This window comes from Trachypithecus francoisi, unplaced genomic scaffold (genome assembly GCF_009764315.1).
Source record: "Trachypithecus francoisi isolate TF-2019V2 unplaced genomic scaffold, Tfra_2.0 Lachesis_group12, whole genome shotgun sequence".
In the NCBI taxonomy this organism is placed as follows: Eukaryota; Metazoa; Chordata; class Mammalia; order Primates; family Cercopithecidae; genus Trachypithecus; species Trachypithecus francoisi.
The window spans coordinates 74,319,182-74,339,807 of NW_022681457.1; the positions used below are offsets into that span (position 1 = coordinate 74,319,182).

Genomic DNA, 20,626 nt, shown 5'->3' on the forward strand with positions numbered 1-20,626 from the left:
CGTGTGCCCCAAATCAACAACATAAACTCTGAGTGCAATTTCACCAATATTAAAATATTGTGAAAAGTAAACATTAAGACAATGCTGACAAACACACAAATAAAAACAGCTCGCTTGGAACAAAATATTTACTTAGATTTCTCTGGAGGTTATAAAAGATAAAATTTTACAAAACGCTTTTCTCCCATCCATACTAACCTCAGCACACTTATTGAACCATAAATTAACATTAGGTATATTAAAAGATATTCTGGCCACTTTTCCAAAATAGTAGCTGTATATACAGTATAAATAACTAGCTGGTTTTGCTAGGCTAAAAAATTCATGCATTTCTTGTATTGATCACTTTTCCACAAACCTCCACTCTAAAGTCTTTCAACGGAATCCTCAAACAAATGCACAAATGTCCTCAGAGGCCTTTTCTCTAAAGACAAAGGCAGAATCCTATTGTTGGGAAAAGTCAACCTTATTATCGCATTTCCAATAGTACCATTCATCCTTCAGAGTGAGGGGCTGACCGCTACATCAGTGTGTGACATTTGTAAAGCAACAGATTCTCAATATATTATCTCAAGAATCAGGCAGGCGAGTCTCCCAGTCATGCATGATTTTTTTTTTTTTTCTGCCACAATCCACCACCACAGAAAGAAACTTGTCTCACTCAAGCAGCTAAGGCAACCTAAAAATGATATCCCAGCACTGTGGGGCTGCCAACACCGCTGTATTCCTCTTACCATAAATGAGCAGTTTCTTGACTCATTAATAACAATTTCCCTTAAAAGAAGTAATCTCATATCAGTCAGCCCCTTGCCACCATGCACACATCCCAAAGGTTGCAGATATCTCAGCATCAGTCGCCGGCAGCCAGCTTTCCCACACAGAGTCCAGATGGACTGTACCAGAAGCCAATTCAGCGTTAATAACTACCTACTCCGCGCAGTGGAGAAACCTTACGTGGCACAATGGGCTAGGAAACAGCAGCCGGCTGAAACTGCAAATAAAAAAAGACAACCAAATTCTCCAAAAGCACCAAAAGGAAGGAACAGAAATGGAAGCGTGAATTGTATTTCCTTGACTTCCATGAGGCGGAAAAAAAGGAATCCTTCATAAATATAGGGAAAAAAAAGAAGGGGGGGGGGAACAGATGCTGCCCAGAAAAAAGTGACAAAATATTACCTCATTATTTAACAAAGCAGCATTAAGCGTCCTGCTGATTTCAAACATCTTGCCACAGATTTTGTTTTAAGAGAAACAGATAGAATCCTTTGCAAAGCACTCCGTCTGCAAAGGGTTCTTCAATTTTCTTGCGTGTCACGGAACAGTCAATATATTATTTCCCTAGAGTTCGTACATTAAAACCTCTAGTCAGTGAGCTGAATTTTCCCCTTATCTCACACACAGTAGACTCCTGTTATATGTACTGCTCTCTTTGCAAGAGCAGCCTGCCCCAAACATGGCTGGTGTTTAAACTACTCTTTAAAGTAACAGTTCACTATATAACCACCAGGTGGGTAGAGTGCACAGATTCAAATGAACCATCTTAAAATATTTCTTTTTTTTCCCTTGGAATAGCTTTTGGGTGTAAAATGTGACATGAGAAACACCAGCATCCTAACAGGCAAGATTGTCTCTCACTATATCTTGTCAAAATAAATAAATAAAATTCCTTCTCTTGACTTAAAGCAAGGAAATGAAACAAAACAAAACACTGCCACCAATTCTAAGAACTGTGAAGAATGAAGCACAAGCAAGCTCTGTTTCATTCAGCAAAGGATGAACAAGGAAAATACAATCAACACAGAGCAAGGGGGAAGGCCAAAAACCTCACGGAAATATTTCTCTTAAGCAAAAACAGAAAAATATTCACACACAGTGATGAAAACTCAAAAGTGTGCATGTGGATGAAGCACATACAACACGGAGGCACGAGTTTAAGGGTGCAACTTTTCTTCTGAGTAGAAATTAAGTTTATTTAATGTGTGTCTTTCCTGATAAGAAATAACTGAAAGCTTAGAAGTAAAGACACTGAAAAAAAAATACAAAATCTTAAGCCTCTCTTTTTAAAATACAATTAAATGAATAGTGATAAACAACCACAAGAGCAAGCCAATCACATATTTCTACCCATTGCTGTTCTTTTTCCCGAAGATCTGCCTCGAAGTGGAACGTTTCTGTTGTATACTATTTTGGATGTATAGCTAACTTGGCATCTCCTTTGTACCACTCTATTCCAATTAATGTACTCCTCTGCCAAGAATAAATAGACTGTCCCAAGTTGAAAGCTCCAAGTGATTGGGGGTATGTTAAAAGGATATAGAACCACCTGAATAAAAATAAATTACATCACTTATATTGTTATATGGCCTGATTTTAAGGAGGATCTTATTACTTACAAAGCATGCAACACCATTCTATGTTCCACATGTGTCTAAAACAGAAACCAACACACACAGATACCTGGGATTTTCTTTTTTTGGCTGGACAAAATTAAAGGTCTGGAACCTCCACATTTTCTTGCAAACACAGCTGTTGACACTAATATTTTTCCAGCCCATCCAGGCAGTATTTAGCCATACACAATAGTGACTATCTCCTTCATCTTTAAGTCAAGACGGCATCACTTAATACCATTTAACCTCCTTGCATATATTAAGTTTCAAGTGACAATTTTTAACTGGCGAGTGAGAAGGAGGAGTTGCTCTCATCAAATTCTGGTTGTATGAAATAAGCTAATTTGTACACTCACCATATGTCTTAAACACTAATTAAAAAATGTCACTTTCTTCAAACATTAAAATGTAATCAGCCTAGTAAATAAAATATTCTCAAGTTTTCTTGCCTTGGTGATAATTTCGAGAGTGTTTATCTCAAGGTAACCTCTCTATTTTGATTACCAAGGAAGACTTTTAATTTGAAAAGGGAAAAAGGGGATACTGGGGACTGGGGGTCGTGAGAAGAGAAAACCACTACTGTATGAAGCTGCACAAAGGAAAATAAGATGAAGCGGGTTTTTAAGGACCCAAAGTCTTGTTACCCTAAGGCAAATCCAGCCAATCAATACCACCCATTGACGGTCTACCATCTGCCAGGCTATCCAGCGATGTGGCTAAACAGACCTGTTCCATATGACTGTAGCCGGCTCATTTTCAGTCGATTAGGGCAGTTCCAGAGCATTCACGTGCAACAGCACAAAACTCCAAGTCAGACTGAGCCTCTCTCTTCACACCAGTCCCTCCGAGCACAGCTGCAGACCTTTTCCTCCTATTCCGGCTGTCTGGACTACCTCTTCTTGTCCCTCAATTGAATTAGCAAAATGGGGTGGGAAGGTAGAGTGAACAGACACTCACATATCCACACACACACATATAGATAATTGCTGGCCCGTCTTCACTGTTAGGCAGAAATCAGGCATTCCATGTGCTCTGCCCTAATAGCACACCATTTAAATAGCGTCATCAGTGACTACGACCTGACATTTTCTTGTAGTTCGATTTCTTTTTATCCTTTACCTCTTCCCTTGAAAAATAAACCTAGACTGCTGGCATTTCTTTCTTTAGGAAAAATACAATCAGTCTGCCCAGAAAATGGTATCCTATATGTAAAAGCTTTTGAGAAAATTTAAAGCTTAATTTTCCTTTGTTGAATTGTGGTGTTGGTTTCTTTTTTTTTCTTTATCATGTAGAAATATTAAATCAATTTTTATAGGAAAATGCAAACATACTACAGAGGCAAGAAAGATGCACCAGACTGACGTGAAAGAGTCTACCAGAAATTCACTGTCGAATGTTCTCTGTGAGATATATGACCTGATAGTCAATAATGCCTTTCTCCTTCCTAAGGAGTTTGTCTACTACAGATTGTGGGAAAGCTAGAAGAATGCTATTGTGGGGGGAGATGTGACAAATGGATGTCTAACCTGTCTAAACCACCAAGCGTTCACCTGTGCAGGTAAATGGACCTAAAAGTAGATTCATACTTCATCTTCCTGCTTTCTTTTCATATTCCTAAGCCTTATGCAAGAACAGCAGCTGAAAGTAAGATGCCTTTCCAGAGTCAGTGTTTGCTTACTTTTTCAAATGTGCCTTTGACCATACTCTTAAAGCACTAGAATCTCTTTCTGGGAAAGAAAATTTGAAGTACGGGAAAACTATCTTACTTACAAAATTCTGAAAAAAAAAAAAAAAGGCAAATACACATTTATCCAAGCATCTGATTTAGGTAGAATGGCTGCCTGGACTTTTCCCTGATACAGTCTTCATCACAATCCCTAAAAAACTCAGCAGGGTCAATGTGAAAACACACAGATATTTCTGAAGATCTCTGCATTAAGGGATTTGGGGCCTTTTCATATCAGTTCAGATGAGCTTTACAAAACTTAAAAAACCAAAACGAAGAAACAAACAAAAAACTCTGATATATATATAAATTTTTATACATCTAAGTGCACTGAGCAAGTAAAGTATGGAGTAGCTATTCACACCATTAAAGGATATAGTGGTTGGTCAGTTAAATACATTTTTAAAAATGATTTGATATGGAATTTAAAAAATTCTGGACTCATTTCTAATTCTGTAACTAATGATAAAGGAATATATGTAAAAGGCAAAGAAGGTACATCTGTGGAAAAAGAAGGAAGGAGGAGGAGGAGAAAGAAGGAAGAAAAGGTCAAAGGGAGAGGAGGGGAGGGGAGAAAGGGAGAAGAAGAAATAAGAAATTAAGAGGAATTCTAAAGCACAAATGAAAACGCTATATTTTACCAGGAGTCTACTGTATACCAAACACTGTATTAGGCCCTTGACATACACAATTTTACTCAACCCCACAATAGTGACAATTATAATATCTAAGCATTACTTCTAGAAAGGTGTTTTCCTTATCCAAAAGTAAGATATCTCTTCCATTACGTCACAGAAGAATATGCTCAGTAAATATTTGTGTTTTTTAATTAAGATTTTTTTTTTTTTGGTAGAGATAGGGGTCTTGGTATTTTGCCCAGGCTTGTCTTGAACTCCTGGCCTCAAGGGATCCTCCTGCCTCAGCCTCTCAAAGTGCTAAGATTTATAGGGATAAGCCTCTGTGCCCAGCCTTAGTAAATATTTGCTGAATCAGTGAGAAAGATGGGCACAGACTAGAAGAGAAAGGAAAGGGAAGGTGAAAGTCATGCTCAATTTTTTCTCAACTAAAAAATAACAAGATTAAAAAGATAAAAAAATTATTTAAAAAAATTTTCTTGAAAAGATTTCTTTGTGACATGCTTTTAGCTAGGTATGTCCTCAAGATATCTCATTTAATCTATTATTACGATCAGGCTGTAAATCTGGAGTGGGAGAAATACAAAAGATTAAAGCTGGAAAGCAAAACATTTTAGAAAGCAGGATGAGTACCTGATTGAGTGCCCAACCCTACCCCTTTTTCCTCTTTTAAACCTGAAAAAACCCCTTACATACAGTAGTTGCTCAACAAACAGTAGTTGAATTAAGTTATATATCCTTATTTCCAAGCAGTGCTGAGTTACAGGGAATGAAGGAAGATCAATAGTCCCACTCATTAACACTTCAAGTACTATCCCAAGGCCCATTCTGTTTGATTCAACTAGGGGTTGCTGAACATCTCCTTCAGGAAAAATGATATGTTAGGCTCTATAAGCCTCAATTTCCTCATCTGTAAAGTAGGCACAATAATACTTCACTTATGGTTTGTTGCCATAAAAAAAAAAGAAAAAACAACATACATAGGCTTGGTGAAGGCATCATTCTAAATGGCAGCAATTATTACTAATATGCAGAATGGGAGGAAATGCATAAATTAGTATTAGTTTCAGGATAATTCAATCTTGTTGAGGAAGATATTATACAAAGACTCTCAAAATAACTAGAGAATAACAAAACAATCATAACTAACAAAGGCTGAACAGTCTGTTCCAGTTCTAATAAAAATGTGCCTGCTGCAGATAAACATTTACTTAGTCTTGTGGGCAAAGTTCAGTACTAAATTATTGGTGTGAACAAGAAAAAGAAATAGAAGTCATAGTCCCTACCTTCAAGGAGCTTAAAATCTGGTTGGGGAGGAACTTTCCTTTTTACGCATGAATCCTAATAGCCTAAGGAAGGATGTAAAAAGAATACCAAAATTAAGTGTTAGAGATAGTTGATAAGCCTCCCCCTGTGGGGGAAGGGAAGGCTTCATGGGAGAAGCCTGAACTGAGGCGAGGTCCAAAGAATGATAAGAATTGGCTAGGAAAATGCAGAATATTTTTCATATAAGAATAGGGGTGGGGTAGGGGGAAAGGAAAGAGATACCGACAGCCATCGCATCCTAGCCAGAATCCCTGTGAGGGCTCCTCTGAATCTATTCCAACCTCCTCCATTTTTAAAAGCTATAAATAGAGGGATATTAAGATATGACTACTGTGGGAGGGCAGACCTCTTATTCAGTAAGTTCTTTATAAAAGGAACAAGAATTAATATTGATGGAACATTCACTGTGTGTTGAACATTATGGTAGGTGCTGTGCCTATAAATCTCGTAACTCTGAGATTTCCAATAAGAAAACTAGAGATTACAAAATTTAATTGATTTTCTCAAGATCATGTAACTAGTAAGAAGAGGCCAATTTAGGTTTCATGCTTACGTATGCCCAGCCTCAGTCCACAGTCTTTTCTCTATAACATACCAACTTCCATTCATTGTTACTTTCTTTCTTTTTCTTTTTCTTTTCTTTTTCTTTTTTTTGAGACGGAGTTTCGCTCTGTCGCCCAAGCTGGAGTGCAGTGGCGTGATCTTGGCTCACTGCAACCTCTGTCTTCCTGGCTCAAGCAATTCTCTTGCCTCAGCCTCCCGAGTAGCTGAGATTACAGGCATGTGCCACCACGCCCGGCTAATTTTGCATTTTTATTTTTAATAGAGATGGGGCTTCTCTATGTTGGTCAGGCTGGTCTTGAACTTCTGACCTCAGGTAATCCGCCTGCCTCGGCCTCCCAAAGTGCTGGGATTACAGGTGTGAGCCACCGCACCCAGGCAGTTCACTGTTACTTTCACACTGTACTATGAGTTTGCATGGCAGAAATTGTACGTTATTTGCCTTATAACCCCAGCACACAGAATAACAGTACCTGGAGTATGGTGGACACTCAAGAAAAGAATATAAATTATTGATTTCAAATAATTCAGAAAAACTTTTGAACCAACTACTTAGGGTATAATTTGGTGGTCAATGCTCTATTCACTAAAACATAACTTTCTTTATCAAGTCATCCTTAATGCTGACTTATTACAAAAATCCCTTTCCTGAGGTTGGTCACCAGCAGAAGCCTTAGATCAACAGCCCATGGCTGCTTTTCTTTCAGTGGTCAGGCACTTCCCTTCTGCCTTAGCCGGGGACATTCTACATTTATTACAAGCCCTGCCCTACTTGGTAGTCTAGTTTCTAACTCTCTTATGCCCAGAAAGGTTGCTTCCTTTCTCTATGAGAGGTGAATAAAAAAATGTGGAAAACAAGAGAGGCACGCTATATAACTGTCAGAAAGAGGCAACTCTCCACTTGACCCTTTTTAGTTCTACCCTCTCTGATGCTAAAGCTGGGGAAATGATTTAACTACTTTTAAGCAGAAGAGTAAAGTTACACATTAATGCTGAGTAGCTCATTTCCCTTAGCAACCCCTTAGCAACAGCAGCTTCAAGTTCAAAATACCTCCATGAAAAGGATCATATCTTTAACGAAGATGAGTATCTTTTTAATGTAAGATTTTTGAACAGAGGTTTTAACATTATAACACCCAAAGCCTTGTTTGCTACAAGTGCTTATTTCATGTTAACCTTCCTTTATGATATTATGAGGTAACCATAATGATGCTAGGCTTCTACAAAATTTGAGTGTCTAGAAAAGCCCTGGTCCTTCCCTAAAATTATTCACAAACATAACTTTTCCTTTTTTTTTTAATCAAGTCATTGTTAATCCTAGGTCATTATAGAAATTACACTTAGGTTATTTTAAAAGGGTTATTGATATTGAACTCACTATTCAATCTAACCACTTGCTATTCCTCCCTAAGAAGAGTGAATAAAGAGTATTTACTAATTTTATTATTTGATACCTACTTTGCCCACTTCATTACCCATAAAATGAACCGCGGGATAATTAAATAATCATCACATTGATTATTTTTCCATTGTTAGTGAAATAAGAATGCTTGCAAAAAAGTTCTCTAGCCTTCAAAAATCCTATGAATGTAAATGTGTGTTATATATGTTATGCATATTATTAAAACTTACATCTTGTTCAAGGCTTTTGAAATGCTTACATGATCTTCAATGTTTCACAACTCAAATAATGTAAAAACTCCTGCTTGAAATTTTTTCTTTATTATTTATTAGCACATGGGTACCTTGGGGCAAAAGAAAACAAAACACACAAGGGCTTAGAACAGTAATCTTAATGGATATCTTCACTATTAAAAATTTATTATCAATTTATGTGTGCCAATTCCATGATATGGATAGCTAAAAGACAGATTTCCCCCTATCTTTGACATAGTATCAATAGTTAGCCAAACTGAACCATCTACCTAACATGAATTTGTACACATTTGCATGTGTAAGAGAACTGAAGAACATACCTAGAACAATGGGCCTTATACACAGTAGGTGCTTGGTGCATGTTTGTGAAAGTAAGATCCATTTTAATTCAATCGGGAACATAAAAGGAAGAGCCAGGAGACATGAAGGCCAGTTTCATCTCTGCTACTAGTAATTCTATGACCTCAGGCAAACCACTTCTCCTCTCTGGACCAGAGTCTTCTTGAGTAAATAAGAAATGAAACTAGATGATTCTTGAAGTCTCTGCCAGCTCTAATATGTCAGAGTTTAAAAATAAGTAGTTTTTAATTAGCAATTTTAGTTCAGTAGGGTTTACTCAGATTTTCAACTGACTTTACACTGTAATAATGCTGGCTAAAGGGAAATTAAGCGTTTGAAGAAGATTTTTAAATCTGCCTCAAAGAAAGAGCCAGGGTAGTAGCATGTTCCTCTAACACCCAGTCTGGTCGCCAGAGGTTTTGTTTTTTCTTTCTCTTTGAAAGAGGGTCTTGCTCTGTCACCCAGGCTGGAGTGCAGTGGTGTGATCATGGCTCACTGCAGCCTTGACCTCTCAGGCTCAAGTCATCCTCCCACCTCAGTCTCCTGAGTAGCTGGGACCACAGGCCTTTTCTCCAACACCCAGCTAAATTTTTATTTTTATTTTTAGTAGAGACAAGATCTCACTATATTGCCCAGGTTGGTCTCAAACTCCTGGACTCAAGCGATCCTCCTGCCTTGACCTCTCAAAGTGCTGGGATTACAGGTATGCACCACCGTGCCTAACCAAGTTATTTTAATAAAATGCAGAACTGGAGATGGTTGGTTAAAAATCATTAAAACCATGGGCTTTTAAAAGTCAGGGACCAGGACTTTGATTAAGTCCAAAGATACTCTCTGAACTGTAGTGTCGTATTTAAACTGGGACAACAATAATGCCTAAACTTGTGAGGATTAGATGAGATAATCCATGTAAGGCATGTATTATGGGGTGTGACATGCTGCTAATTACTCAAAAATGTTCACTATTTTTTATTAGGTTGAAACATGAAATTGTTTTTATAGGTTAAAAGCAGTCAAACATGGTCAATTTCTTACGGTTTGCCCTATGTTCTGTTAGTCCCCTGCCTAAAAATCTTTTTAAGATCCTTATTGCTCTTTTCAAGTCCAATTATTCAGTACAGCATTCAAGGCTCTTTACAATTTTGTCTTTATAATAAAGTTTCCTTATACCTCCAAGACATTTCTTTCCATATACACAGCTCTAGATATGACAATCTATTCTCTCACAACACTTGTCTTTGTTGCTGTCATTTCTTCCATCTAGAATGCCTTTTCTCTCTGGAAAATCACACTCATCCTTCAAGGCCTCAGCCTCACTAAGCAAAATGAGCTTCTTTGTTATCTGAGCTTTCATACTAGCTTGTTCTTCCTGACACCACAGAACTCACGTCAGAGCATTACCACAGTTGTTTACGGGTCTGTCTCTCCCACCTGTTTTCAAGGTACTCAAGAGCAAAGACTGTTCTTATTTGTCTTTGTTTCCCTCCAGCCGAGCACAGTGGCTGTCATAGTTGGTGCTCAATAAATATTTGCTAAAGTAAAACAAATATATTCATATGGCAGGCTGAGATATGGCCTCTCTTAGAAATACATGAAAAATAGATGAATCCCAAGGATGACTCAAAAACTTTTGAAATCCACCTTTCCACAAAATCATTTTTTTCTGATGTGAGAAAGCTCTGCCAAAGGAAGGTATTATTCCTCTTAGAAATGTTCAAGTGACAAAAACCAAAAACTCAAAAGTGGAAGTTGCTCTTTAAACTCAACAAATCCATTGAGTTCATGCTATGAGCTTTCAACACAGGCACTGTGTTATTGATAGAGATGGGGATGCTCTGGCTGCAACCTTATTTGGTGAATAATGTGAGGGTTTGCTCCTGAATTTGTGCTTCCATAGCTGGAAAGTCTTCAGTCACAGAGAACTCCAATAGGTCTGGATGATGTGAAAGCTATGGAAAAGAGGAAGGCACTGCTGATATTGTAGCCCATATTCTCAGATCTATACAACCACGCCTCTGGGAAAACCCTAGGAAGTACAAGTACTTAACAAAGTATCTATATAGGCACAGACATTAGTTAATATGTATGTATGTGTGTGTGTGTGTATAAAAATTATATATTATATAAATATAAAATTAGTTTAAAAGGAGAGTATATAGTTTTACACTACAGTAGTTTCAGGCTATTTAGCCAATTTGTAGCTTCAGATGATTTATTTTCAACATTTTTTTTTTACAGCAAGTGCTTTTTTCTAAGCAATATTTTATGAAAACCCTCAATATATGAACAAATAGAACATTGCTGTCCTCCTGGCAGTTCCTGAGGCATCCTGAGGAACTCAGCAATCAGTGAAGGGACTAATCTAGTCTAGTCTAAATAATACTATAATGAAAGAAAACTGAACTGGGAGTCAGAAGATGGGTTTGAGCACCAATGCTGCCATAAACTAGCTATGTGACCTTAGGCAAGTCCCTTAGCACTTCCACTTAACTCAAGCCTCCTTGTCTATTACTTTCATTTTGAAGCAGACAGTCATTGCTATCTGAAATCCCAAATGGAATGTCTCCATTGTTGAGGCCTCCCAAGCATACAGGATAGCAGTGCTTACTCCTCTCATACTTTTCACCTACCTGAATGCTTCACAATTAATCTTCCTCCTAACCATTCTTTTTTTATTTTTATTTTTATTTTTGAGATGGAGTCTCACTCTGTTGCCCAGGACGGAGTGCAATGGCGCAATCTAGGCTCACTGCAACCTCTGCCTCCCGGGTTCAAGAGATTCTCTCACCTCAGCCTCCCCAGTAGCTGGGATTACAGGCACCTGTCATCAAGCCCATCTAATTTTTGTATTTATTCATTTATTTACTTATTGTAGATACAGGGTTTCACCAAGTTGGCCAGGCTGGTGTCGAACTCCTGACCTCAGGTGATCTGCCCACCTTGGCCTCCCAAAGTGCTGGGATTACAGGCGTGAGCCGCCTCATCAGCTAATTATTCTTTACTTACAGAAACATGAAGTGCAACAATTAACCATGGAAACACTCAAGGTTGACAACACAGGTTTCACAAGTACCGAGAGAAGGCTAGGAAAATAAAGCTGGTATCTTGATCCTGTCTTGAATTATTATCATCAACATATCTTTGCCTTCAGTTTTAAATGAATACCATCTACCAGCCACAGTAACCTTTCTTAAATTCCAATCTAACCACATTGCTTCCTTGATTAATAGCAATCAACATCCACCCCTTCTGCTGAAACTGTCAATGAGTGGTCTGTAAAGTGGTACCCAGCAGACCTCTAACGGAACCCACAAATTTATAGGACATGGTTTTATGACATAAATGTATGTAGATTCATAGTCTTTTTTGCATGTCTGTCTCTCCCACTTTAGCTCCTTGAGGGTGGGGCTTATATCTGATTCACAATAAATGATAGTTAAATAAATTAACAAATGCAACCTTTCCTGGACAAAGCTTCCAAATAGCTGCTTTTCTCATTTTTAAGCTGCAGAAAACTATCAGTATCTCTGGTGTGTTTACAAAGTGCTGTCACACAACACTGCTATCTATTGAGCATTTACTGTGTCAGGTACTACTCTTAGCTCTTCATATGTATTTACTCACTGAGTTTCACAACAATCCTATAAGGTAGATACTGTTATCATTATCTCTGCATTGACATATAAGAAAAGCTAAGAAAGAGGTTAAATGACATACATTATTTATTCATTATAATCATTCAACAAATATTCACAGAGTATTTACTGTGTTATTCTTATAACCATGAGAAAGATAGGATATGTACAATCATCACTTTGAATTAAGGGCAAAGGAGAGACCACGTTTTATTCATACTTATGGGTCCCTGAAGTGTCCAGAATAGAATCACATTCAATAAACATCTGCTGAGTAAGCATTGAATTAGTGCTCCTGATATCTGGTAGTGGGGCTTTCTACATCAACCACTTTTCTTGACTGATGCTTGAGAGAAGGGATCCTTCCTTATCTTGGTCAAACCCAGATATTTTTGAGAGTGCAAGGAGTCTCTATTAATAATTACAACAAGACAACAGGCATAAACCAGTACTGACAAACCAGGTCACACGGTCACATTACCTATAACCAATTTCACCTGATAGTCACTATGGTTTCCAACAAAGGGATGAGGGTAGAGGATGCAACAATGCCTAACCTAATGCAGGTAGTTCAAAAGGACATCAGTTGACAAAGGCCCTGGTTAAAATGTGCTGGTATAGTTAATCTTCTCAAGACACTTAGCACAGTAATGTGTGGGGAGAATTCAATCAAAAGCTTAAAAACAAACAAACAATAAAAAAAGAAAGAAAGGCCACTATCCAGAAATCTCAATGATACCCAAACTTTATAAGAACGCTCCCTGGCAGTACATTCAAGGAAACAACATTTGGGCAAATTAAAACTTACACCTATGTATGTTTCTTTGCTCAAGCTATTCTCTCTCTGTCTGGAATACATGTCCCCACTTCCTATGCTTGATGATCATAAATCAAGTTCAAGTATTAATTTCAATAAATTCACTCAGCAAATATTTATTGAACACCTATTGTGTGCCAGACACTGTGGATTCAACAATAAACAAGGCACACAAAATCCCCTACCCTGGGAATTTATATTGGAGTGAGAATAGGCAGAATTAATGGTTCCCTATTTAAGCTCTCACAGAACTTGTTCCACAGGTTACTCTTGTCCTTATCGAATTGTGATTACTAGCTTCCCTGTCTATCTTCCACTCAAGACTGCAAGCTCTTTGACATCAACAACATCTGTGCCCTCCATGCCTGGCATGGTGCTGGTTTACCTAACTGAACTAAAGTCCGTATATTTTCCCTCTCATGGTGCTACATCCTGCTAATATTCTCTTGAGCTCACTGCTTAATTTCTGAATGTTTAAAAATCACCAAGCAGTCCCTTGGCACTTCACAGTCAGACTAGGGAGCCCAGGCCTAATGATGAAAACATGGGCAGAATAAGGCAAGAGTACATAATCAAAGACTGAATTGTGTGGGTCAGACCCAAATCACTTCCTAAAGTCAGAGAACTGAGATGCCACATGAGTCCAGAAACAACGGTGCACATGAGTGTCACAGAATATATTCCTTTACTTTTAGCTCAGCAATGCTGTCGGGGTGCCCCCATAGGGTTCATTACTGTCTAAAACCATCCCAAAACATGCCAGAACATCCCTGCATAGGCCACATTTTATGCCTTTGCACAAGTTGGTGCCTCGCCTGGGATGTCCCCTGACCCCTTGTGTGTCTGATGGTCATACACCTATAAATTCAGCTCAAATGTCACCTTTGTGACATCATCCCTGACCTTCTAAGGAAGAACTTACCATGCTTTTTTTGTGTTTCCAGTCCCGGCCCTTCCCCACACATATACCCATCATAACTTGTCTATATATGTATTTGTATCTGTCATTTATTTATCTCTATTTCCATCTTTCCTACTAAGCTGTGAAGGCAAAGACCCTTATTTATCTCTGTATCTGAAGCACAATGCTTGGTACAGAGTTTGTGGATGGACAGATGGATTAATGGATCAACAGATGAATAGAGTCAGTTACAGTGAGCTAGAATGGCCAAAAAACCCATCAGCTGATATAACCTTGTGTGGTTTGGCGAAAGAGTTTGGAAGTATAGAGATTTGGGTACTCATCTTGCATACATGTCTCACAGACCTTAAGCGAGTCACTTAATCTCTCTGCACCTCAAGAAGTCTTATCTATTAAATGGGGATAAAACACGACATCCCTACCTCACACAACAATGGCTGGGGATTTTAACATGAGATGATAGAAGTGAAAGTGCTTGGAAGAAAATGTTGTTTCAATACAACATGGTTTCAGGAAAAGAAAAGCATTAGCAACTTTAAATTACTTGGAGATATTTTTAATGGAGGTCAGTGCTTCCTTTCCTTCCAAACTGACACATGGCTGTGCCTTTTCTAGGTCTGTTACAGAACAATAGGTGACAAATTTCTGTGTTGGAAGTCTTTGGGGGTGAGTTTCTTTTTCTCTTGCTAGATGTGAGGAAGAGGATTTGTCCTCTTTATGGGTCTGGGGTTTCAACTCTTGAGGTCTAAACACTTCTGATGGCCTTGAACTAATTTTGGCCACCATCGACAGAATGGGAGTGGAAAAACCCCACCACATCTGCCTTGTCAGGGGGTGGAGGAGAGAACTTTCTAAATAGCCTCATTATTGGTCCCAGCTGAATTCTGCTCCTGTTCCATGATGCCAGCAAAAGCATTTTAGTAAGACGCTGCCAGCATCAAAAGCAGATCCACTTACGGTTTCCTGTAAGCGTATCTGCAATGGCAGAAGGTGGCAAGCAGCCAGGTGTAAGCGTGCGTGCTAAAAATCTCCAATACGTCAAGCTGGAAGAACAATTCATGAAACAAAATTCAACATTCTATTTCTACTCCAAGAACTCAGTTTAAGTCACCGGAAATTCAGATGGGTAATTCAGCTCCAATTCCCTTCTGCTTTACTGAATCAGAGAACCTCAGAGACAGAAAGGTCCTCTGCATTCTTCTAGTTTAAATTTCCCCCACCTTACCCCAGTAGGACTGGGAAATAAGGGGTCACTGGACTCTGCTTACATACCTTCAGTGAAAGGGAGCTCATTCACTACTTTTCCAATGATTTGTCTTGTTTTGGGCTACCTCTGACTGCGGTGCAGGGACTGCCAAGTGTCCACCCAGTCCTATTTCCTTTTCTGCCTAGCCATACAGCTAGACTACAGTGGGGCTGAGTGATTGAGCTCTGGCCAATGGAATGTGGGTGGAAGTGATGCACATCGCTTTTAAGACCAGTCTCTAACAATTTCTGTATGATGTGCCATCTTCACTCTCTCTCTTCCTTTGCCTACCAAGTAGATGCAAAGGGTACAAGGGAGAACTCTGAAGTCCTAAAGGAGAACAGAGCCACCAGATGAGAGGCACCTGGGTCCCTGAATGACTGAGTGGAGCACAGCATCCTATGGACCTATGTTGAACTGTGAAATGAGCACGAGCTAACCCTTACTGTATCAAACCATTGAGATTTCAGGGTTGTTTGTTACAGTAATTGGCCTATTCTGACTAATATACACTGTTCAATTTTTTTTTTCAGTTGTAATATTAGACTAAGTGTCTTGAAAGTTACAACATCACCATCTCCTTTAGAAGCCTAGTGGCACACATTGTATAGAATATTTTAGAATAGCTCTTTCTCTACACTACTGGCTTCTGAAAAGTGAAAAAGAGTAGTGTGAGAATGCAGAGGAAGGGGGTATGAGAAAGGAGAGGTGGGGATTTTTTCAAGGACTAGTCTTTTTATATGTGAGAATTTCATTTATAGCTTATGACAACCTTGAGATAGATAAAATCACTAACTTTTTAACAGGAGGAAAAAAGAGACTCAGTTGTTGTACATAACCTCTGTCTGAGCCTGTTTAGCCTCTGTCATTCCCCACTGATTTCAGCACCAGAACCTTCCAATTGTCCTCTGTGGCAGACCTTTTCACAACCTCCACCCAACTCTCTGATGCCCAAATACCAGCCTAATAATTCCTGTACTTTACATGTTGGGATCTCAAATGCTTTTGAGGCCTTTACATGACTCTTAAACATCTGAATCTCTTAGGCATTAAGTTTCCCCATCTAGCTATTCTTCTGTAGGTGTCCCTAGCAACCAGCTGTAGTTTCACTGCACTTGGCCTTATCCTTCCCACCCCTGATGGCATCACTGAGAAAATACACCCCATTCCCCAAGCCCATTCTAAAAACAGAAAGGGTTAGAAAAATGCTTTTTGTGTGTTTGTTTGTTTTAGAGATAGAGTCTCACTCTGTCGCCCAGGCTGGAGTGTTGTGGTGCAATCATGGCTCACTGCAGCCTCAACCTCCTGGACTCAGGTGATCCTCCCACCTCAGCCTCCTGAGTAGCCAGGACCACAGGCACATGCCACCATGCCTGGCTAATTTTTAAAACTTTCTTGTAGAGATGGTGTTTTTCCATGTTGCCTAGGCTGGTCTCAAACTCCTAAGCTCAATTGATCTGCTCACTTTGGCCTCCCAAAATGCTGGGATTACAGGAATGGGCCACCACACCCAGCCAGAAAGAGGCTTTTAAAAGCCAACATGAGAGAATGTTGAAATTAACCAAAGTTTTTAAAAATCAAGTTTTTTTTTGTTTTTTTTTTTTTTTTTAAACTGTATTAGAAGGTACAGAGATCACCCTGGAATCTAAAAAGGAAAACCTTTAAAGTTAATAATGCCTTAGATCTTTAATTTAATTTAGCCAGTTTTTAAGAATCTGCATTAGGTTACCCTCCTCTCTGCTCCTATAGACTCCTTGCTTCCTTTCCAACATTACAGCAGCTTTCACGCTGCAACGACAAGTTCTAATGAGTCTTTCTTTTCTGCTACATTGAGAATTCTACAAAGCCAGAGACCATTTCTGGTTCTCTTTATCCTAGTGCCTGGTAGTGTGGCAGAATGGCAGATAATATTTGAGGAGCTCATTCACTTTCAGGTGGCTTCTAGTCAGAGCTGCTCAATTCCTTTGCTGTGGAGACTTCAAGCCTTGCTATGGGTTAGTATCATCAACTGTGAAATGGGGCTATTGCTATACTCAGCCTTCTGCAAAGAATAATTGCCAAGCCTGAGTAAAACCAATACAGTTATATGAATGGATCTGAAACATCCTGGCACTCACTAAGGCTCAACAGATTATTCTGCTATCTAGTATTTGGAGAACAGGGTCTGTGGGAGGATATGAGAGGTGCTGGCTGGCTGTGTGGGTGGGTGCCCTTTCTTGTTTCCTGGTTTCTAGTGCCCTGAGTGATCGAAGGAGCCTGTCTATCCTTGGAGATGAAAGGCTTTGGTGGTTAATGTTATGGAAGTAGCATTACCATTCTGCCAAGACCTTCAGGCCAGCAGTTGGCTTTCTTTGACTTCAAGAAGTTTAAGAGGCTTGAGACCACACATTTTTAGATCTTTTACTTTGTCCAAGGTTGCATTAAATATTTGTTAATATTTGTTTCCAAGTTTGACATCAGCTGAATCCATCAGTTCAAGGTAACCAACTCTTCAGTGGCGAAGATGAGAGCCTCTGAGTTTTGTTAGGGATGTCTGAGGAAGAGTTGGTCTACAGATAGAAAAGATGAGCTGGAGAACCTCCCAAAAGGATTCTATGGTTCAGATGGTTTACACAAATGTTAATGAATAAGTCAGCATGGCAGGGAAGACAAAAACAGTTCAGTGATGCTGTTCAGGTATTATGTGCATTTGCCTATAATTAAGTGATTTCAGGAACTCAGAAGTGAGTTCCCAGTCCAGCAAAGGCCTCTAGCCACAGTGACATCACAATGCTAATACATCCTTCAGTCCTGGTTCAGTGAAGGACAGGCCAGCTTTCATCAATTTCATTTGTGAGCCAGGATGTTTCCAGTCAACAATAAGCTATTCCTTACAATTAAAGCAAGTGCTCTGAAGCACTCACAACTCAATCACACAAAAGGCACACAGAGCCTCAAAGGAACTATCAGAATGATTTTTCTAAAACGCAGATCAGCCTCAATGATCTTGTAATTTGTATGTCTACTGGGTCTAGAAACCAGAATTTAGTGGGACAGTAAAGCTTTTATATTAGTCAACTTGGGCTGCCATAGCAAAATGCCATAGACTGGGTGGTTTAAACAAAAGAAATGTATTTTCTTGTAGTTGTGGAGAGTGGAAGTCTGAGATAAGGGTGCCAGCATGGTTGGGTTCTAGAGGGGACTGTCTTCCTGGCTTGCAGGTGACTGTCTTCTCACTGTGTCCTTGCATGGTGGAGAGAAAGATCTCTCTCTTTCTCTTCTTATAAGGCCAATAATCCTATCAGACTAGGATCCTACCCTTATAACCTCATTTAGCCTTAATTACTCCCCAAAAGCCTTATGTCCAAATACAGTCACACAAGGAGCTAGAGCTTCAATATGCGAATTTTGAGGACACAATTTAGCCCACGGCAACTTTTCATGTAGAAAATTCAGCATCTACTTGAGGCCAGGTGTGGTGGCTCACGCCTGTAATCCCAGCACTTTGGGAGGCCAAGGCAGGCGGATCATCATCAGGAGTTCGAGACTAGCCTGGTCAACATGGTGAAACCCTGTCTCTACTGAAAATACAAAAATTAGCCTGGCATGGTGGCGGGTGCCTGTAATCCCGGCTACTTGGGAAGCTGAGGCAGGAGAATCACTTGAACCCAGGAGGTGGAGGTTGCAGTGAGCCGAGACTGCGCCATTGCACTCCAGCCTGGGCAACAAGAGTGAAACTCCATTTCAAAAAAAAAAAAAAAAGGATCTACTTGAGGTAGTTACATTTTAAGTCACATCGCTAAGGTGAAATTTATAAAAATTAAAATATATTTATCTTCAATGGGTTATTTTAGCTAAGTTTAAAAAAGTACAATCTAGAAGATGTAGTCTGTTGTTCATAGCCACCGTTGTAAACCATGCATCTCTGAAGATTGTGAGAAAAAAGACAGTAGAAAGTACTAGAGTGGAAGACATGAACAGCAAGTATCTTTGCTCTGTCACTAATTAGCTCTGTCACCTTGGCTAAGTCCCTAGCCCTTTCTGTGCCTCTCTGCTTCCTCATTATACCAAGTTGGTTTAAAAAAGAAAATAAATTAATTTAAAATAAACCATGTTTTAGAATTCCATTTCTGGTTGGCTGTTTTGGGGATCCATTCAGTACAGTGATAAGAAAAAGATGATCCTGCTCCAAGGGGGTTTTCATAAGGAAAATAATAAATGATGAAGTAGATATCCTTGAACCATGGGTTCATTTTCTTTAGTTTTAAGCCCAAAAGATAATTGATTGACTCTCCAAGCCCACCCTCTTCTTCAGTAATGGCAATCTCCCTTTGGAAAAAATAGATAGGAACAATGGGAATCTCTTCCTTTAGCTAAAGAACAGCAGAGGCTAAGGAGTGACTTGAGGGGTTCGGAAGGAAGAACTGACCTTGGATCTGCAGAGTCCCCGAGAGAATGCACTCACACTACAGCCGTCCCTATTCCTTCCAGAATATAATACACAACCGCCCCTCTCTGAAAAGCAAACAACAAAGAACACTAGCTCCAATCCAATTATCTGGGGGTAGAGGGTGCGGGGTGTGAAGGGTACACCACTCCAGGGTGGCAGGAGGCAGGGGTTGGAGAGCTCATAGCAAGAAGAGCTCTGAAAATATATTTCTTATATAGAATGCATGCTTCTGGCTTTAAAACATTAATTCTATTGCAGAGAGTCACTGAACAATTTCCTAAGGATTCCCAAGATCTCTTAAGCCATAAAAAGCATCCTTATTATATTAGTATGCTAAAGGGTTCCTCCGCATACTATTCCAGGAGACAGAGCAGAGAGAGTATAAAAAAAAAAGCTGAATGGTTCGAAGGAACTAAACAAAGAAATACCTTTAAATCTTATCTAGTTATACCTTATTTTGAAATCTATTTTTTTCAAAGTCAAAGTAGAAAAATTTCCCAATTTCAAGGAAAATGCCATGGAACCAGGTATTTACAATTCATACAATGTCAATGTTCCTTTATACAAGTAGAAAGGACCTTCTAAGCAAGATGTGCTTAAACCATAAAATAACCGGGAAAAAAAAGTAACCCATTAGCCAGTCTTGGTCTCTTATAAGCTTAAGAGCAATTAACAAGGAAAAATATTGACAGAATGGCCTACATGTACTTCAGGAAGTCTAAAACAGAAAAAGTTACAAGGAAGACAAGCTGGAAAAATATTTACCAAGATACAAAAAAAAAAAAAAAAAAGCAAGATCACTGCTTTTACTACTTAAAGCACTCACATAAATGTATTACAAAAGACAAAAAAGACCCAGACAAAACACACAAACAGTTACCCCAAACAGGACTCACAACTGGTGAACAGACATGTGGGAAAACATCTACCCTCACAACTAGTTT

General features: G+C 39.1%; 1 protein-coding gene across 1 annotated transcript in view; it reads right to left on the reverse strand.

Annotated features, from left to right (window-relative positions):
- The window catches only part of ELAVL4 (ELAV like RNA binding protein 4), a 105,197-nt gene extending 103,618 nt beyond the window's left edge, over positions 1–1,579 (reverse strand). Inside the window, exon 1 of the mRNA XM_033226451.1 lies at positions 735–1,579. Within this exon, the coding sequence (XP_033082342.1) occupies positions 735–851 (117 nt within the window). The 5' untranslated portion in view covers positions 852–1,579. The remainder of the gene's footprint in view (positions 1–734) is intronic.
- Positions 1,580–20,626: the final 19,047 nt, after the last annotated feature.